General features: G+C 44.4%; 1 protein-coding gene across 6 annotated transcripts; it reads right to left on the bottom strand.

Annotated features, from left to right (window-relative positions):
* Positions 1 to 422: 422 nt before the first annotated feature.
* TMEM40 (transmembrane protein 40) lies at positions 423 to 18,708 on the bottom strand. Of its 6 annotated transcripts, XM_014251736.2 has the most exons (15): positions 14,176 to 18,708; positions 13,770 to 13,824; positions 13,239 to 13,324; positions 10,276 to 10,332; positions 9,541 to 9,680; positions 8,817 to 8,970; positions 7,398 to 7,505; positions 6,819 to 6,872; positions 5,928 to 5,963; positions 4,816 to 4,848; positions 3,380 to 3,442; positions 3,025 to 3,096; positions 2,869 to 2,943; positions 2,137 to 2,199; positions 423 to 1,704 (listed from the first exon to the last, which is right to left on the bottom strand). In XM_014251736.2, the coding sequence occupies exons 4-15, from the start codon at positions 10,322 to 10,324 to the stop codon at positions 1,685 to 1,687; spliced, it is 867 nt and encodes a 288-aa protein (XP_014107211.1). In that variant the 5' UTR covers positions 10,325 to 10,332; positions 13,239 to 13,324; positions 13,770 to 13,824; positions 14,176 to 18,708; the 3' UTR covers positions 423 to 1,684. The 6 variants fall into 6 exon arrangements, with proteins under 6 accessions (XP_014107211.1, XP_014107212.1, XP_014107210.1 ...); XM_014251737.2 differs by lacking the exon at positions 13,770 to 13,824; XM_014251735.2 differs by lacking the exon at positions 14,176 to 18,708 and having other exon boundaries at positions 13,770 to 14,093.
* Between the last annotated feature and the right edge of the window lie 284 nt (positions 18,709 to 18,992).

Raw genomic sequence — 18,992 nt, 5'->3', positions numbered from 1 at the left:
AGAGTGATGCTGAGAAGGACTGAAGGATCCAGAAGAGCAGGAAATTCCCAGGTACTCAAGAGGATGCAGCTCAATGTGTAAGTTGCCTTTTTTCTGAGAACAGACTTTTCTCATGGGACTTGGTCTAAGTGGCTGAACTGTTCATCTCGCATGGTGGGATGGACTTTGTGACTTTTTAAATGTTTTGCTTATTTTAACCTTAAGCAGTTTCTGTTAAAATTAAAAATTTATGTTTACTGCAGAGTACCAAATTTAAAACATTAAGTATTGAAACATGTTTCTCATCCTGACTGTTCCACAAGTTGCCTTTCAGAAAGACATTGGACAGCAGAAGAGACTAAAAAAAGCCCTTTTCATCAGCAGAGTGACTGTGTAGTTTTTAGTTCACCCAAAAGCTATTTGCCAATAGCATGGCTACAGTGGTCTGAGCAAGACTTTATTTGCAGACTAACACAAAATATACAGTAGTTTGGGATGGCAGAATATCTCTACAAAGACATGTAAATGAGCATATAAATACAATGAAATAACTTGTATTCATCCTTCTTGCACAATTTAGCCCTTGAGGCACTGGGTGGCAGCTGTGCTGTGTTGGTGCAGGCCTGAGTGCAACTGTTGGTGTTTCTGGCAGTGCAGCTGGAACTGCAGGCAAGAGTGACTGACTCAGTGCTTCAAATTCCATACAACAAAAAGTAACCTTTCTAATTTTCTGAGCAAGGCTTGAAATTGTTCCTGTTAAACTCTGAGCTGTTTACAGGGTTACAGCTTTCAGATTTACATTTCCTTAAAAGTGCATGTTTACGTCTTTTTCTGTTCAACTGGTTGCCTTCATCATTCTGTGGGTATGAAGACCTTACATTTTTGCTAAAAATTTAAAGATACCCCCCTTTTGTTACAGTCTTCCTATAACTGCAGTAGCCCTACATTCTTGAAATGTGTAACACATCCTATAAAATGAAACAAATGTCAAAGTTACGTGTTTATTTTACTCAAAGAAAGAGAAAGGTTGGGGGATGAGTCAAATCAAGCACTTTGTTTTTCCTGAGAAAAGATGAAATCTGCTGTTGTTAATAATCTCATTTCTGCAGCACTCTGTCAGTGCCTGTAACATCTCCCCAGCTCTCCTCGGGTGAAACCACTGCCCGCCCACTGCTCCGGGTTCTGCCACAATCAATTAATCAGCCCCAGTGCCGGCACTGCCAGGGCTCAGCTGGGAGAGCAGCGCCAGCCTCTGCCTGCTCTGGGCAGCACGGGGGGAGGAGGAGGCCAGAATTCCTCCAGGAACAGCCAGAGCCTAAGCCAGAACCAGCACAGGACCTTGGTCTGTTGATTTTGGTACAGCACAGGCAGATTGGCGTGGTTTGTTACGAATGAGAGCTGCACCACCAACAACATGGCAGCCTGGGGGAGAGGTCAGTGTTTATATTTAGATGGAACTGAACACAAAGCTACATCTCCATTGTCTTCCAAGCTCTGATAAGCCCCAAACCGCTTCAGAATCCACAGTGGGGCCCTGTACCCCAGTTTCAGGTTTATTTTGGAGGGAAAGGAGTGATGTTTTTCAGAGGTTTCACATTTCAGTATTCCACACTGGCCATTTGGTTAGGTTCACCTCATAAAGCAGTTCCTTTAGTACTGGAAATTTGGACAGCCAGGTTTGGGGAACTCTCCTGAAATACTCCTCCTAGGCAGCTTTCCTCATGCCTGTGGGATGAAGAAAAAGACAGCTGTCAGGACTGCTGTGTTCAGACTGTGCTGTGTCCATGCAGCTTTTCAGTATTCTTTGTGTCCATAAACACAGATAAACATGAACCAGTCTGTCAAGAACCAACACGTGAAGCCTCCCTCTATCCCCTGAGTTTTTATTTAAGCTATAGAATTCTTACGCAGACACTGCCAGGAAATAGCACCCCATACAGGATGGAGTATTAAAAATGTGAGAATGTTCTGCCACAGAGAAAGAGTCAACACTAATTAATTTTCAAACCCAAGCAGCTGCAGTGAACTGTAGTAAAATATTCCTTTTTTTTTAAGGCAGTAAAATCTGAAATTGTCATTTAAATGAGCTGGTCTTAATTCTTGACAAAACCAAGGTCCAGGGAAGACAGATGCTGTCACTAAAAAGAGCACTATTACCTCTTGGCTTGAATCTGTCAATGAAAGGAACAAAGCTGTCAAGGACACTCCGAATTCGGTACACTGGGTGTGAAAACAAACATATAAGATAAGCAACACAAAAAAATAGAAAAATGGCAAAACCCAAACACTGACATTTGTTTCAACAAGCACATCTGCAATATCATTAATAACAAAGATCAGGGTGAGTCATGAGAGAACCATCCACAATCTCCCACCATGTTAACATGAGATTATAAAGGAGACAAGTTCTTGGCTGGGGAGCCATAACTTGGTGCTGGTGGCAGCTCTCCTATACCAGGCCTAGGGATTGCCAAAATGCCTGGGTTTTAATATTTCCAGTAGCTGCTGCCATCCAAGTTTTGCCCTGAGCTCGTCCTCAGTCCCAGGGGAAGGTATGGCAGCTGGGATGCACAGCATCTTATCAAGTGGATCTGGGAAGACAGGCCTTGCTGCTAAAATTACACATTGTCATGGCAACACAGCATTCGGCCATTGCTGCAGAAAGAGGTGACTCAGGGTCTTGTGATCACTGAGAAGGAAAAATGAGTCAACTCCTCCCTTCAGTAGCATTAAGGCTGCTTGGCTGCAGCCCCCCTGTAATTGGGAGATGTTGGGGGGAGTTACGTGGTGAGTTATGGAATCTCGACCCTGGAGGGTTTATGGGCCTGCAGCAACTGTGTGACCTTGTCCTTAGTGCAGGGCCACAGCTGCTGCTGTAGGCACACTTACCCAGGCCAAAGTATATCCCAGTGGTTTCCAGGGAAGCAAAGGTGATTAAACCAATCCCAAGAGAAATAGTCCAATCTAAGGCAACAAAATAACTTGTTAGCATTGTTCATTTTTCTACAGTCCAACAATATATCCTTCTATTGAATCTTGCCTTACCTTTGTAATAGTAGTAGCAAACTAGCAAAGCTCCAATTGCAAAGCAAAGAATGACAAAATGAAAGAATTCATCTGAAATTGAGAGAGAAGATTGGGTCACAACTGCAGCCATGCCCCTTCCAAATTCACCTTTAGGTACAGAGTATCACTCATGGAATGAAATCAATTTCCCTGAGATTTCTCAGGCACTAGGCTCAACATTATGAGAAGCCTTGATGATTTTCATCATGAAGCCTTGATGCACCTCAACAAAGCACTCATGTTGGAAAAATAAAGGGTTTTTTGAACCAGAGATCTTATTCTTGAACTAAGGTTCAACAGGTTTGACATCTGTTTGATTTAATAAATCAATTACCATCCTTCCGTATGCCCATCCACCGTACTGTCCACTGAGGGGGGTGAGTGCTCTCCACATATGCTACAAAAAAGAGAAGTCTTTTATTGCCATGGAATTGTGAAATTAAGGAGTTTAAAGTTTATTTGCCTTTTTGTATCTGAAATACATTGTCAGAGCAGAATATATGTAAAACTTTTGTTGGTCTGCGAGCCTTTCAGAAAGATCAAATTAGCAATTTCAAAAGCACTCCAAAGAGCATGGTTTTAAAAATGAATTTTAAAAAGTATAACCAGATGGCTGCGTTAACAATACTGAATTGTTTTAAAGCACTCTGGGTGTTTTCTGCCTCTTCTGGGATAAGCCATAGTCTCAGAATGAGAGTGGGGGAGTGAAGCCACAGTACAAGGGAGCTTCAGTTTGATTCCTGGCTGCTTTGCACAACCACAGCTACAGTAAAAAATAGTAAAAGGATCCCCTCCATTACTGAGGGTGTGAGAACCATTCCTCTACTTACACCTGATGTCAAGTACTTCTGCACCATCCTAAATAATATATAATATGCTACTGAAATGAGTCTCCTGCAGCTACACTGGCATAGAGAAAAAAACAGCATAAGAACAAATGAGGTATTTCAGAGGTTTAAACACAGAGCAGTTTGCTCTTTGGCATGAGCAGTGTTGCCAAATTCTCATTTTTCTCCAATTGTATTGCCATAAAGAGCTGAGTATTTTAGCATCTCTCCAACAACAGGTTCAAAGCAGCAGTTTTTTTCCTTTTCTCTTTGTTGGTGGTTTGAGTAGCCCCTGAGGCACCTGCTGCACCCAAACCTTTGGGAGTTGATTCAGCACAAGTTTCAGATGCTGATTTCCCCTGCACTGGGTAACCCCTGGCAGCGAATTTTCTCTAAAGATGTAATAGGTGAGTACTGGAAGGGCCCTTTACATGAACTGTAGACTTTTGCTGTAGTGCTTTTGAGCCATAGAGCAACTAAGCCTCACCAAGAAATTCTGTTCTGTGTCACCTGATACTGGCATCACATTTTTGCCTCTTTGAGCAGTCTGGATTGATCACATTCTGGTTTGGGGACAAACCCAGTTATTTTCTTATTAATAACATAGCACTGCATCATTCTATCTCACAGATACAGCTCTGTGCAGCTGCATGAAAGATCTATAGATAAAGACTTTAGCAGAACATCAATTCACACTTGGCAAGTGTCTGTCTTGTATTACTCCCTAAATGCAGCAGTCCCAGTGTAACTTGGCATCATGGAATGACTTGCACAATATTTCTTCTGTTAAAGCATTCCATGTCATTACCTGTTTTCAAACTTCTACTTTTTGATCAGACAATCTCTAGGCATCAAGGAGCTGGTACTGCCCCCACCACTAAGCAAAAGTCAGTCCTGAAAGAGCATCCACAAAATAAACTTCTGTTTGCATGTTTGTACTCACCATCTGCATCTGAATCTTCTCTTCTGGCAATCTCTGAAAAACAATATAGTTTTGTTATTTCTGATGGAAAAAAATACAAATATAGAGCTTCCCACCATACTCAGCACCAAGAAGCACAGTAAGTAATCACCTATCTGCAACAAAACTGGGGTGGGTGGTAGAGAGGCCAAACACCAAGTGGAAAAGTACCATGACCCTTTCTGTACCTGGCAGTGTGAGGAGAATATGGATGAATACGCAGTGAATATGAGAATATGGATGAATATGTAATGGATGCCTCTGCCCTGGTGTTCCGTGTGGCTCCCTGGGACAGGTAACTCAAAAACCTTCCCAAGGGATTATGCTGCAATTTATAACTTCTCCACTGCTCAGAACTAGAGCAGATGTCCTCTCCAAAGGCTGCTCCACTGGGCTGTTTGCCTCTCCTAACTTATCCTGTGGCCTTGGCCTGGGCACAAGAGGGATGAGCTCAGTAATGCAATTAATCCCTTGGCAATTTCCTGCAATGGGCTTTTTACAAACATTCTGGGGCTGTACAGCAGTGTCTGGTGGGAGGCAGTCTGCCTTCAGACTGCCTGTCTGTGCAAACCTCTTGGCTGGCACTGCTGCTCTGTTGCCTGACATCTGGCTTTCAGCTGGCACCTCCTGCTGGGAATGCTGTGAGCTAAGGCAGGAATGCATTCAGACCCAAGCATCACTGCTTGCAGAAACCAGGTTCCAGGTCCCTCCCAGCCTTGCACCCCTGTTCAGCAGAAGATAGAGGGCTTCAGGGAATACTAAAAACTTCCTCTAGCTTTTTTGGCTAAGACTGAACAGTTGCCCAACAGAACTGCTGGGTTTTCCCCTAAAGAATAACTACTATGAACTGATCTTGTGAGAACCTGGCAGGCCTACAAAAATACAGAACACCTTGTACAGAACAAACCACCTGCTGTGAGCCAGTCACTACCACAGCCTTGCAACAGAATGTCTGCACCATGCCCAGGTCCAACACCAAGCTGACTAGAAACTAAGAGATTTACAGCCTGAGAGTTATTTTTTAATGTCTCAGCAGGTCAGAAAGCAGACACTGCAGTTCCAGTCATTCCAGCAGGTGACCTGGGAGCACTTACCTGAATCTCTGTAGGGAACCATCTCTGCTGGTATTCCTAAAACATGGCATAGAGATGAGGCAGGTTAATACCTGCAGTGAGTGTGTCTGGTGCCAGTGCCAGCCCATCAGCTCCCTGAAATCAGTGTGGGTGAGTAACAGGGACAAGGAAGAGGCCAACCCGAACTCCTTAAACAGAACGGCTCTGCTGGGGGCTATGCAGTCAAAAAGTGGGAAATTACTGAATTCTTAACCCCGCCACACCCCCATATTCCATCTCTCCAAGTATCTGGAGTCAAGTAGAATCAGACTTCTGTGACACAGATTAGATTTCCTAATGTCAATTTAATTGAGCTGCTAATTTGGGCTGAGCTCAGTTTAAGACACTAATTAAAATAGTAATACTTTACATTTTTACATCCATAGTCCTATAGGTATTTCTGTGTATTGACATAGCACATTTTCTTCATCTGCATTGTACTTATTTTACATTTTCCCTTTGGTAGGAAGGGAAAAGCCTCAGGAACAGGACAGTGCTTGCTGATGATCTCCAGGGCTGACTGCAGCCCCTGTAAGTAGTGGCTGTGACAGATGTTTTCAGAACCCTCTTGCTGCATTTCAGTGGCAGCTGTGCAGACCCAGGCAGCAGGACTCCTCCCACAACAGCAGATTTTGCTGCTTTCCTGGTTCAACTCCAAGCACAGGGCATGGCTGAGTGTCAGTATTAGTTGAGCTTAATCTGGTAGGAAATGTCCTTCCTACAGCCAAATTCTGACTTGTCTTTCTTTTACATCTACACAAGTCAGTATACCTTTGTTCAACAGCCAAACCAAAGAATGCAAAAAATAATCTTTTTTTTTGTTTATATTGGTTGCCCCTAGTAAAAGCCAATATTGCTGTGGCTTTGTCCTACCTTCAAGTAATTTGCCTTCAGTCTTCTGTCTTCCTAAATCTTCCTCATCACTGTCTGGATAAGAGAAAGTGTTTGTTCATCAGAGTAAAGCAAAATGCACTAGCAGCATCAGAAACAACAGCACTGTAGTTGTTTGCTCAAAAGAAAACCATATGAAGGTAAAAAAATAAGGCTTTGAAATGCATAAAATGCATTTGAAATGAAATCTCTATTGTCTGCTTTTGCCTCACAGCTCCCTTCAAAGCTGGCTGAATAGGTGAAACAGCAAAACCTGAAGTTGGATTAACTTGTATAAAGGGCTATAGAGAGAAGTTAGGATCTTTTATTTGGGGAAGGAGTTTTGCAGCAGATTTTTATGTTTCTGAAACCAACTTCCACAAGAGTGGAAGAAGAAGTGGGTGACAGCCACTGTTTTGCTGATCATGAATCAGGTACTGATGATTTTCTATGTTCTCTCCTTTGCACAATTTCTTACTTTATTCAGAGCTCTACAGAACTGCCACATCTCCTATGTCAATCCTTACAAACGTGCAGTCAGACTAAGTTATGTATCAGGGAAAAAAAATAAATCCACTTTACCTTGTGTATCTTCATCCGTGGACTTATGGGATGACTTTTCAGACTTTTTGTCCTCTTCTGAATATACAAAATTCCTTTCCAATCTCTTCAGGAGTTTCAATTTTTCATCTTTTTTTTTTTTTAATAAAGAGAGAAAAAAAAAATTATCAGTGACTACATTTTCTATTTTACAATTACAGATTTCACAATGCTTTATTAAAAGTTGCCTGACAAGAAATCAGACCCTTTGTCTAATTTCAGCTGTGCTTTTTGCACACTAAGGGTAGCACACAGCATCAAATGAAAGCATCATACACACTACAGTTTAGATCTTCTTAAATGCTTCTGGTAGATACCTAAAGTTTCATATTCTGGTGTTTAATTATTCGTGATGTTACTGCCGTGCAAATTCCCACTCCCTGAAGTGGCAGCAGCTGCGATGCTTCAGCCGGAGAGGAGCGGCTCGCCCTGCCCTGGGCTACCTCTGCCGGGCTCCGTGTGCCGACACCGCGGCTCCGGCTCCAGCTCGTGGCACAGGAGCACAGCCCCCACAGCCCAGCCACACCAGCGTCCCGACTGCTCCTGGCTCGTGTGGCTGACTCTGAACAGCTTCACAGCCAGCTCTGTGCTCAGGGCCGGGGCTCTAAGCATCTCATCAGCGGGAGGTGCAGGATTTGGGCACAGGCAGGTAGATGGGATTCCTTCTGCTCACAGCCCCAAGGGTCTTGTTACCAACATTCCTGCTCTGAGAGACGACCAAAGCGGGGCTGTGCTCTGGGCTGGGAGGTCTCTGCCCTTCAGGAACATGTTTAATCAAGGCAGAAGGAACGGGATATCCTTGAGGATCTCCAGTTAAATTTAAGGTCATCTTAAATGACTGCTCCTCTGTCATCTATTAAAGACAATTAATGACTATGGACCCTGTGAAGCTGCCCTTAGTTTCTTACTGCACAACCAGGCAAACAAGTCTCTTTTATCTTGTTGCCAGTTCAGCATCCTGTGTGCCATCCCCTGTCCTTTCCTTTTAGTTTTACATGTACTATTAGGGAATTTGTAAAAATATTTTCACTGTCAGCTCTGACTTCTTAGCACTGCGAGTGCTCAGAAGGGTCCTGGCTGGCTGGAAAATAGTCTGTGCAAAAAAGTCAGGGGAAACTTTCTCAAGTCAGAGAAACTTCTTTGGCAGCATCATCCCAGGACATGCTCTCTCCTTAAACACAGGGGTTTTTTTCCCCAGAAGAAGCCAAGTCTAACTGCAATAAAACACTAACTTTGGCTCCCATTACCACCACACCTAACTGCCTTTCCTGAGCAGTACTTCCAAACAGTTCAACTAATAATCACTTCCAAGCACATAACAGTGTTCAAGCTGCTGTCAAGTCCCACTGGCCCTGCAGTAATTTTAACAAAACAGTTGACAAGAAGGCAGGTAGGACTCACCCTTTCCCTTGGAGCTGGGCAGCTGCCTGTACCCAGATGGATTGGAAGTCTTCAGCAAAAGGTAAAGAAGAGCCATTGCCCTGACTCCTTTCTTCTCTATGGTTTCCAGGCAGGCAGCACAGCCTCCAGGGAGGACATCACAGCTGTTAAGGAGCTGAAAAAAAGGTAAGTAAATAGCAAATGGTATTTCCAATAAAACACAGCCTGCAGAAGCACACCCTGATGGGAAAATGAGTGTATCCCACCCTGTGGGTAATGCAACCCCCTGTTCCTACTATACAAAGGGGGAACTGGGGACAAAGAGTAATGCCAAAGATGGAAAGGGAACATAAGCTCCATTCAGCAACCCAGAGCAGAGCCATCAACTGGGAAAAACAGCATGGTGGGCAACAGTTAACTATTCAGAGAGCTGGAGAAATACAGCTATAGGGTCTGAAAATGGCCATGCAATTGCTGCAGTATCTTACAGCAAAATGTCACTAACAATGGTCCTGTCTAGAACATAGTGAGCCAAACTGATTCTGAGGAATTGATACAGGGACAGTTATTTTTGCACATAGAGAGCAGTGAAGTAAAAAGCAGTGCCCTGAACCTCATTTATCTAAGTGTCCTGTTACACCTTTTAATATATTTCAGCATATCAGATAGTGGGACTGTATGTTCTCTCTCCCCAGAGTATAGTAGAAAAAACAGAATAAGGATAAGTGTTTCTTTGGTAACTTACATTGTTCTTTTCTTCAGTATCCAGGATAGCTGGGTCAGTAGCAGCCAAGCATTTTACAAGTGATTCCCAGAAGGACTGGTTCATTTTTTCATGATTCTCCAAGTACTTGGCATCAGCAGCAAAAACTCTCTGAAAAATGTCTGTAAGGAAAACAAACCTGTCACTGTGCAGGAGCAGAGGGGGTTTTCATGGCAGTGCTCCTGTGGTGCTCAGTGCAGCTGTGGAGACAGACACCAGGCTCTAACACACTGCCCAATACCAGCACACAGGAAAGAGAGTTGTGGTGTATTATATAAAGCATCTCAGTCTGCCACGAAAGAGTAGACAAATGTCAGTAGTCCATACAAATGACTGATGTCTCAGTCAGAGAAGCATGGCAAGTGTTCCCAAAGTATTCCTATCTATTTAACAGGAACTTATTCTGACCATGCTGTTTTACAGACAGGCACAAAGACCCCAAGGATTGGACACCAAGGTACTGAGATTGCTCATGAGGCATTAAATGCACAGTAAAGTCTCCTTTGTGTAACTAAATTCCCACTAGCATGTGCACAAAGCCTAACAGGAGCCTGTGGAAGAGCTGGGAATTGACTTCTGGTCTCTCTTTTACAAACAAGGAGATGGATAGGGTGTGTTTTCAGAGGAAACAGAGTTCATTGACTCATGCCTACCCTGGCAAACACTGCTGTGCAGTGTGCATGAGCCAAAGCTCTGATCTTTGTGTGCTTCCCTCACCTTGCTGTTCTTCAGTAAGATCTGGGATTGGGACATCCAAATTCTCCATTGCTGTGCCTGTTTGAAAGTGGAGAAAAATCACATTTAGAATCAGGTCACTGACCTTCCTGGTTTTCTGTCTTTGATTGTCTGCAAACACAGCGTCTGTCTCTGGGCCTTTCAGTTTTGAAATCACTTCTTTGTTTCACATCATGATTCATTTAACTCTCCTGGGACCCAATTCTTGACTCCTCTGAGTGAGCCCTACTAGCCTTTGGTTATTAGGAAAGAACAAAAGTCTGATCATCATGAGTAAAACAAAAAGTCAAACTTGATCATTCACATTGCTGTTTGGTAAAGCTATCAAGGTGTCTAATTAAATATTTACCACAGATGTGAGTAACCTAATAGGCCAGGTTCCATTCACGAAACAGAACCATTATCCTGTACCTTTGATATCCTAATACGTAAAATATATCAGCCAGGAAAAATAGCAGAAATGGTTCCTAGGAAAGTTCCACAAGAATTTGAATTCTCTTCTCACAGAAGACTTTGATGCTTCAACATCTGCTCCTCCCAAGTTGTCATGAAAAGGAAAATTCCATTAACTTTAGCTTTATGAATTACAAATTGTTAAGTGCTGATCACAGATTAATTACTGGTATTTGCCACAGAAACAGATGTTCTGACATCCTCAAAATTCAACATTTCCTTTTGTTTTGACAAACTTGCCACAGAAGTTTTGGGCTGAGGCTGGAATATTTGGATGGTGCACATTTTCTGGTGGCTGTGGTTCTGAACTGTTGCCTCTGCCTAGGGTGGTCCAGGCATTCTGCACTGATGCATCTCCCCTCATGCAATATTGCAACTAACCCACAGCTGCACTGAGAGATGCAAAAGGAGATTTTTAGGGAGCCTGAAGCACAGTTTCCACTATGCAGGATGCAATAGGAAAACAGTTTATGTGTCCACACTTTTTCTTACAATATAACTTTTGGATCCATTCAACAAAACACTTCCCATCAAGCAGCTTGAAAACTAAGTATATCCTTCAAATTTTCCAGAGGAAAACCTGTTTCTTTTCCTACTGGCACTTTCAGTTCTCTAAAGACCATCATATCAGTCCAAAAAATATCCTAATAAAAACCCAAAACAGGTCAGCTAATATCTTCAGAAGGATACTGTAACACATAAGCAAACACTCAAACAGAACATTTTAGGGTGTCAGTTCTCAGAGGAAATTAGACACAAACAGACTTCAAAAGACTTCTGGAAAAATTACATAACCACTTTCAAATGCTCAGCTCAGAAATCCTGGCTTACCTGCCTCGAAAGTATATTGTGGGAAAACAATATTTTAACATTTTGAAATTATTTCCAGTGATGAACCTATGCAAAAGATCTACAGATCTTCCCCTTTCACTTACATCCAGCCTTTGCTGCTGTAGCTGTGGCAGCAGCCCTGTGAGAGCTGTGAGCACCAAATAGGGAATGCAGGAAATGCATCTGTCCCCTCTGTGGGTAAGCACCAGCTGATGTGGAAATGTAAGAACCCAGCACACCACACCCTGGACAGACTCGTTCTTGGCCATTCAATCAAGAATGTCATTTCATAAGCACTTAAATATCTCCAGCTATGGTTTTCTGTCTTTTTCAGTCTCTTTCTTGCCTTCCTGTTTGCTAAACTTAGACCTTGAAACAGCTGCTTGTTTAAGCTAAATCCATTAGGCCTCCTTCTGGACTGCATGGTCAAAATACCAGAGCTAAAGGAACAAAAATACATTAAATATAAACATTTTCTTTCCAGCTGATTAATTCAATTTCAAAAAATAATTTATAAGTATCCTGATATTTTACTGTTGAGTGAAACTCAGGAGGTTTGTCTTTGTGGTTCCTAATACCTAGTGAAGGCCACTTTCAGTGGCACTTTAAGGCATGTTGCTGTTCCCCTGACAGGAACTTGTCACAGCAGCTGCCCTATCCCAGCTTTGCATCATCCCAAAGTGAGCAGGTGGGCACTACCTGAGCTGTCCTACCAGGCACACAGGAAGAGCAGATTCAACACTGAAGGCAGGGCAGACACTGTCAACATCATCTCTATCTGCTATCAGACTGGTTTACTTCAAAACTGCTCATTTGCTGGCCCAAACGAGCAGACTGCTCAGCTGTTCCAGAACAGAAACACAGTTGCCTAATGCACTTTTGCATCCCCCTGTGGTAAGACCTGGATGCTACAAGAGGATCCAGGAGCAACCGGCATCTGCTCCCCATCTCCCTTTCTGTGCCTCCAGCACAGCTCAGCCCAGTACAGTCACCAAGATTTACATTAGCCAAGGAAGTTGGGTACTTAGTTTCTCTTAGACTATGCACAATTAATTCCCCTGTGGCTCTTCTGGAAAGAAAATCAGATCTAAACAAAGGATAAGTATAGGTGCTTAATTATTGTATGTTTTAAAAGTGACTTAGTTGATTATACCTCATAATGAGAGAAAGATGATGACATACAAGCATTTCAGCCTGGCCATGAGCTCACTGGGGAATGACATGAACAACAGACTTCACCTTGTTTTTCTCACAGTAAATCAAAATTTAATTGCAGTGAGGTCTTTTTAACACATTAGAATAAAATTTGTGTGCAGAGTCAGATTTAGAAAGTGAAGTTAGCAACTTCCATACACAGGGTTTTGCTTAACTGATGAAATATATCTGAGGGAAATTGCTCAACAGGAAAACAAAAAAAAATGCAAATAAAATAAAATAAGGTTGTTTTAACTTCAAGACAAAAATCAGACAATCCCAAACCTTTTCCCTTCAAAATTACTTTTACCTTTCATTTTAAGTTATATGCTGAAACTTGCTAAATTTTATTTTAAATATAAAGTCCCTCAACACCCTTCTCCCAAACCAAACCAAACCAAACCAAACCAAACCAAACCAAACCAAACCAAACCAAACCAAACCAAACCAAACTTCTTAAAGCACACCTGCAAGTCTTAGGTTGGTCCCAGCAGTTGGTTCCACAGGAAGATGTCCTGGAGGGCTGTAGCCTTAGTGAAAGCTGAGTTTCTTCCTGTAAGACAAAAAAAACTGATCCACACCAGCTCATTTGAAACGGTTCCTGCTCCAGTCTCCCCGTGCTGTGGTAATAATTGTGCTACCCTTCTGTGTGCCTTCCTGCTGTCAAATGTAGCTGAAATGTGACACAGAAATAGCAAACTCAGACTTTCCACTCCCCTTGAACACAGGTGTGGAGGGAGAGCCAGCAAGTGCATGTCCCCACAGCAAGGGCAGCTCCCCAGGCTGGCTCTGACCAGCCCCATGGTGGTGAGCAAGGAGCAGGCACAGCCCTCCTACTCCTTGCCACAGCTCCAGCACTTCCTTCCTGCCCTGGCTTTCACAGCAAGCCCAGACACAGTGGCTGCACTGCTGCCAGCCCCACACCTGTAAGCCCTGGGGGGTTTGCCGCCTGTTTTCCAGCTCTGCTTTAAGCATTGACGTACAGCATGTGAAATTACCTGGTTTATGTTTCTCCTTTCGCACCATGTGCCTCTCTGTAGTTGTTGCAAAGCTCTGAAGGAAGAATATTAACTCATGGGAAACCAGAAATGTTCATGCTTGTAGTCTGAGTAAAATTAGGGGAAACTAATCTTTCTCTTTGCATGAAGTGTTGGGCTTGCTGTGAGGATTTTAGAGAAAAAAAACTAAAAGACAGGGAAGTTGAGTCAAAAAGACACAAGTCAAAAAGAGAAGTTATAGGGAAGTCCTGTAATCCCCACAGCACCAGAACCCTTTTTCTGTAGAGTGTCTTGATGCCTCAAAGAGCAGCCAACAGCCCAGCAGTGTACCAAGAGCCAGCACACAGCCCCCAAAGACCCCCAGGCTCGACCCCAAGAAGCTCCTGAACCCCTCCCCAGCACTCACCTTCAGGCTGTGTGGTGGCTCAGGATGCTGGGTCAGGATCCCAGTGCCAGCATTCCCAGTGGGTGGGAAGGCGTCGGGCTGGGGCCTCACGTGGCCTCCCCTGACTCATGGGATGAGCGGTGGCGGCTCCTCTGGCTACGAGGTCACACTCCAGCTCTGTGCTCCCACGTCCCTGAGCCAAGGTGACCAAGGGCTGATCCCGCTGGCACGGAGAGAGGAGCTGTGCAGCTCCCAGCCTGCCTCAGGCACTAATGTTCCTCAGTAGCCCTGAGCAGCCAGGACCCCTCAGTCCTGCCCGTGGCTGCTCCAGAACAGCCCCTGCTCAGCTTGGAGACCCAGGCCCACTTGTTTGGCCTCTCTGGGACATGAGGGGGGCACTGGGGACATGGAACCCACTCTGTGGGGAGAGGCCCTGGGCTCTGGTAAAGCTAAGCAGGGACACTATGACGGGGATTTGGAAGCCCAGGCATGCCACCCTCCTGCTCAGGGCATCCCAGGGAGGCACAGGTGGAACACCTGTGCAGCTGGGCCAGGGACAGCAAAGGGAAATGTGCCCTCCACCCCACTTGTCCCCAGCAGCCACAGAGGGCACTGACAACACTAAGCCTCTGGCTCTGCTCATCATCTGTGTGCTGTAAGGTCATGGGTGCTCCCCTGGAGCCTTTCTCAGCCACCTCTGACACACATCTCTTCAGCACAAGTTACCTGGAGCCACCCCAGGGTTGTTTGCTTTTCAGGGCAGCTGCTCCCTCACTGGCAGGTGATGCTTTCTGAGCCAGCCAGCCTTTACCACAAAGAAACAAGAGAAGGAAAGGATGGGGAAAATTCCTCCAGTGCACCACAGCAGAAGGTGGCAGATGTTTGGTCACCTGAAAATGTCTGTGAAGAGTGACAGCCAGTGTCAAAGGAGGCTCCTTGGGACACTCCAATAGCACAGTGGCTATTGATTACACAACGTGTGGTCATGCTGTCATTTGTCAAATTCACCTAATGGTTTAACCCTGCTGCAATTGGTACCCCAGGAAGGATTCCCTCCTCTGCTCTCTTCACTTCATCTCCCGATGCTTCTTGAGAGACTGGGACACAGGTAAAGTAAGTTATAGTTCCTATAGTAGGTGTGCATTTTTTTTCTTTTCCAGTTTGTTTGGCTGTTTGCTGTGGTTTTTTGGTATTTTTGTTATTCTTTTAGAGGGGGAAAGGATTGGGGTTTGTGTTTGTTTAAGCAAGGTATTCCACTACTTTTCTACAAGTGCCTATTCAAGTGCCTTGTCTCACCTCCCCTGACATTTTTAATTTCATGTAACATTGCACACTTAAAGCAGATAATACCCTGCATCTACTGCTGGGAAGATTACCTAATAAATAGAATATCATGTATTACATGTGTTTACTTGGCCCTTATTTGGGAGCTGTTCTCTGAGAGATTTAGGAAAATGGTGATTTATTCTTTGTATGCTGGGAAAATTGCTTCCAGGAGGGGTTTAGAGAGGTGAGACAGGCAGAGCAGCTCTAATGCTTCACACTAATTGGGTGCAGTGTGTGTATGGATTCGTCACACAAGCAGGTTGCATGAGAAATGTAGAAATACTCCTGAGTGTAGGAGGGGCCCAGTAATGGTACATAAAGTAGTTATTGCTCATTAACTCATCACATTTCTGAGAGACTTAAACAGTCCCATGACTCCTCTTGCCCTACCCTGACTTTCATCCAATGGGTTGGTTAAATTACTCCCTCTTGTGCATTTACTTAGCTGCTACTCATTTTCCTTTAAATAAAGTCTGCTTCAACCATTGTTGTGAGCATGCAGGGGGATTATGCCTCACCGACAGCTGCATTTTGCAAGCTACAGGTAGTTTACAATTACCTTTCTGCTTCTGAATGATGAGACTTTTAAGAGAGAAGAAAAAAGCAACAAGCAGTGAATACAACTCACTTCCTAACCTTCCAGACCATCACTGAACCAGTAAGACCCTGTTATGCTGAAATCACATGAAAGATGTTTGCTTTGGCTGGGACAAAGCCTGAGGTTTAGCCATGAAGGCTTTTGTGGAATCATATTAGAGAAGATCATGTTGTACCTTACTAAGATCTTGTGGAAATTTTTTCTTTCTGTACCCTTTTGTGGAATTACTTGCCATAAATAATTCACTGTATTAGTATTTTTAATTAACACAGTAAAATTTTTGCTAAAGCCCGTTAAATTTAAGAAGTAGGCCTGTTTGAGCAGGCTAAATCAAAGGCCAGGATGTATCACTCACTTCCTGGAGGATTACTGACCTCCTCCTCAGGTGCTGCTATCAACAGCTCATGAGGCAGAAGAGTGAGTGATTCCAGTACGGACAAGCACAAGATCCTCCCCTTAATGGTTACAGGTAATGATGGAAACGTTCCCTCATCATGGGAGCTCCCCTTTATTATGGTCAGCACATTACAGACTCACAAATGGGCTCTGAGGGATGAGAGTGAGAGGGCTGTCTGGGGCTCTGGCTGCTGTTCCTTCCAACCGAGCTACAAGGGCAGATTTCCAGTTACAGTCTGGCTGCTGAAGCCCTGGCCCATCTGTAGGACAGACAGTGCGGCCCCAACACAAAACACAAATCCAAAAAGGGCAGGCTGCTGGCTGACAGAGAAGTAGGGAACAGAGAACTGTGCCCAGCCCCTGGCCTGGCTGAGTCAAGTGCTGCAGCAAGCACAGGGATTACACCTGGAGTCTGAGGATACTCTCCCCACCCACTGCCCTAACTGGAGAACTGCTTCCATGAGCAACCTGCAAAAAAATCTGCTCCCTTATCTGCTCCTCTCCTGTTCCTTGTTGTCCCAGTTCACTGGGCTCCCTTCTATCCCTGGTCTTCTGGTCCAGCAACAGGGCTGGAAGCACCTCATGGAAGCAGAGCCAAAGGCAGGGGAGCACAGATGCTCCATGGGAAGAACCAGGAGCCCAAGGGACAATTTGCAGTTTCAGCTGATCCTCCCTCTTGATAAAGCCCTTTTCCTCAGCACTTTTAAGCACACAGGCAATGCCAAGGATTTCAATATTTAATCCTGATGTTTTGTAGAATGGGTTTGGTCCTGGAATCCATTTTGTAACCCTGTCAGCAAGGCAGGCTGACACCTGTCCCCTACTGCTCTGTCAGCAATGTACCGGCCAGGAGATGGCAAGGCCAGGAAGCAGAACAGCCTACAAAGGCAGGGAGGCATGTGCTGGTTACCTGTTGGCACAGGGGCAACAAAGGGCAAGTCAGAGCTGCGCTGGGGCTGGGCCAGCAGCTCTGTGCAGCACTGACCAAATTGGCTGGGACATCCCCCAGCCAAGGTGAACCTCAGACCTCCCACAGGCCTTACTCTGAAGCAGGCCTCAGAGTTTGATCTATCCACTATTTCCCCAGAATATTATTCTCAAACTTTTGCTTCAGGACATACCCAACAATAATCCTCTCCTCCTCCAAAAAGGGTTCTGTCAACTACTAGCTTCACACTTGTGATAAAAAATGAAAACAGATAAACTGTGTCAGACTGCACAGGGAAAGAGTGATGGGGAAGGTGAGTGGAAAGGTGAGCTCATGGTACAGCCACCCTAAAGCTTTTATGTACTCCAAGGCCAAGTTCCCAGGTCCTAGGACCCACAGAGCTCAGAGCAGTACTGCTGGCAGATTTTGGAAATTGGACAGTCTCAGTGAATCTGGAGACCTCCCAGACTCCTGTGACCTTCCCTGTCTCACTGATCTGGGGAGCAGCAGCAATCATAGGCTGGCAAGGCCAATCTTCTCTTTGTGAGACAACTACTCCAGTGACATCCACTGTCGTCAGTACCTTGGCACCAGGATGCAAGCAGACACCATCTTCTGGGATCTTTAAAATTCAGCCTTGCAAAGATGCAAGGATGCAGCCCTCCCTCAATAACTCAGCTGTGTCCTAAAACATTGTTCTCTTGAGATCACCTCAGCTCACTGAATTATCAGGTTCAATCACCTGCAACATAGAGGGGATAAAAGTACATTTTACTCAGTAAAACTGTTTCCTAAAATCAAGGGTGTGCTCGCAGTAGGCACTGAGAGAGCCCAAAGGGTATTTACTAAAAGTTAGAACTATTTGAGAAGTCTGGTCCAATCTATTCAGCTTAAAAGATGTGCTCTGGATCAGAGACTATAACTTTTTGGGCTACACAAAGCTTGAATCAAGCTCTGGATCCCTCTTCTGCTGACACCACACAACAGGTGATGCCAATACACCTTGTCTTCCACCCAGATCAAAACACTACAGTTCATTCCCAAACCTTGGAGCCTCTAATGAGGACTGCTGGACTGCTCCAATCACTCCATGAGGCCTGGCTGCCTGTCCAGCAGGCAGTGAGCATTACAAGCCCACTGTCTGTCATCTCAGAGTGCAAACATTTCTCAAGCTACAGATTGGTTCAGGCTCTCTCGGTCAATTCTGGCACCTTCATAAGGGGCTTCAAACCAACTTCTCTGCAGTTCAGGCTCTGGGAAAAGGTCTCAGATCACCACCAACAGATCTCTGCTGACCCTAAGTAGAGCACCCAGCCTGCTCAGGAGATGAGGACAGCATGGTGTGAGGAGGACACAGAGGACACTGCCATCTCCTGCTACATTAAATTTGTGGTGGGAAGAAACGCACCACTAACACGCCACATAAATCAGTCATCTAAATTAGAATACACAAATCCACTCCAGAAAAGTTTAATATAGGTTCCTGGGGCATCATATTCTGAAAAAAACAAAAACAAAAACCCAAAATACAGTACAAAGAAAAAAGGCAAACAGAATTCCCCAGTATTTAAAATAATGAAATGTATCAAA

This window comes from Pseudopodoces humilis, chromosome 13, assembly GCF_049639895.1.
Source record: "Pseudopodoces humilis isolate 2021_Gansu_Grassland_sample_001 chromosome 13, ASM4963989v1, whole genome shotgun sequence".
Taxonomy (NCBI): Eukaryota; Metazoa; Chordata; class Aves; order Passeriformes; family Paridae; genus Pseudopodoces; species Pseudopodoces humilis.
The sequence above is the reverse complement of the archived record's forward strand: the minus strand, read 5'-3'. Positions and strand labels throughout refer to the sequence as shown.

Coding starts and splice junctions, on each gene's coding strand:
- TMEM40 (XM_014251736.2), bottom strand. CDS start 10,324: ATGGAGAATTTGGATGTCCCAATCCCAGATCTTACTGAAGAACAGCAA. Junction 4,849..5,927: donor GGTTCCCTACAGAGATTCAG/GTAAGTGCTCCC, acceptor ATTGTTTTTCAG/AGATTGCCAGAAGAGAAGAT. Junction 1,705..2,136: donor TGACAGATTCAAGCCAAGAG/GTAATAGTGCTC, acceptor TTCATCCCACAG/GCATGAGGAAAGCTGCCTAG.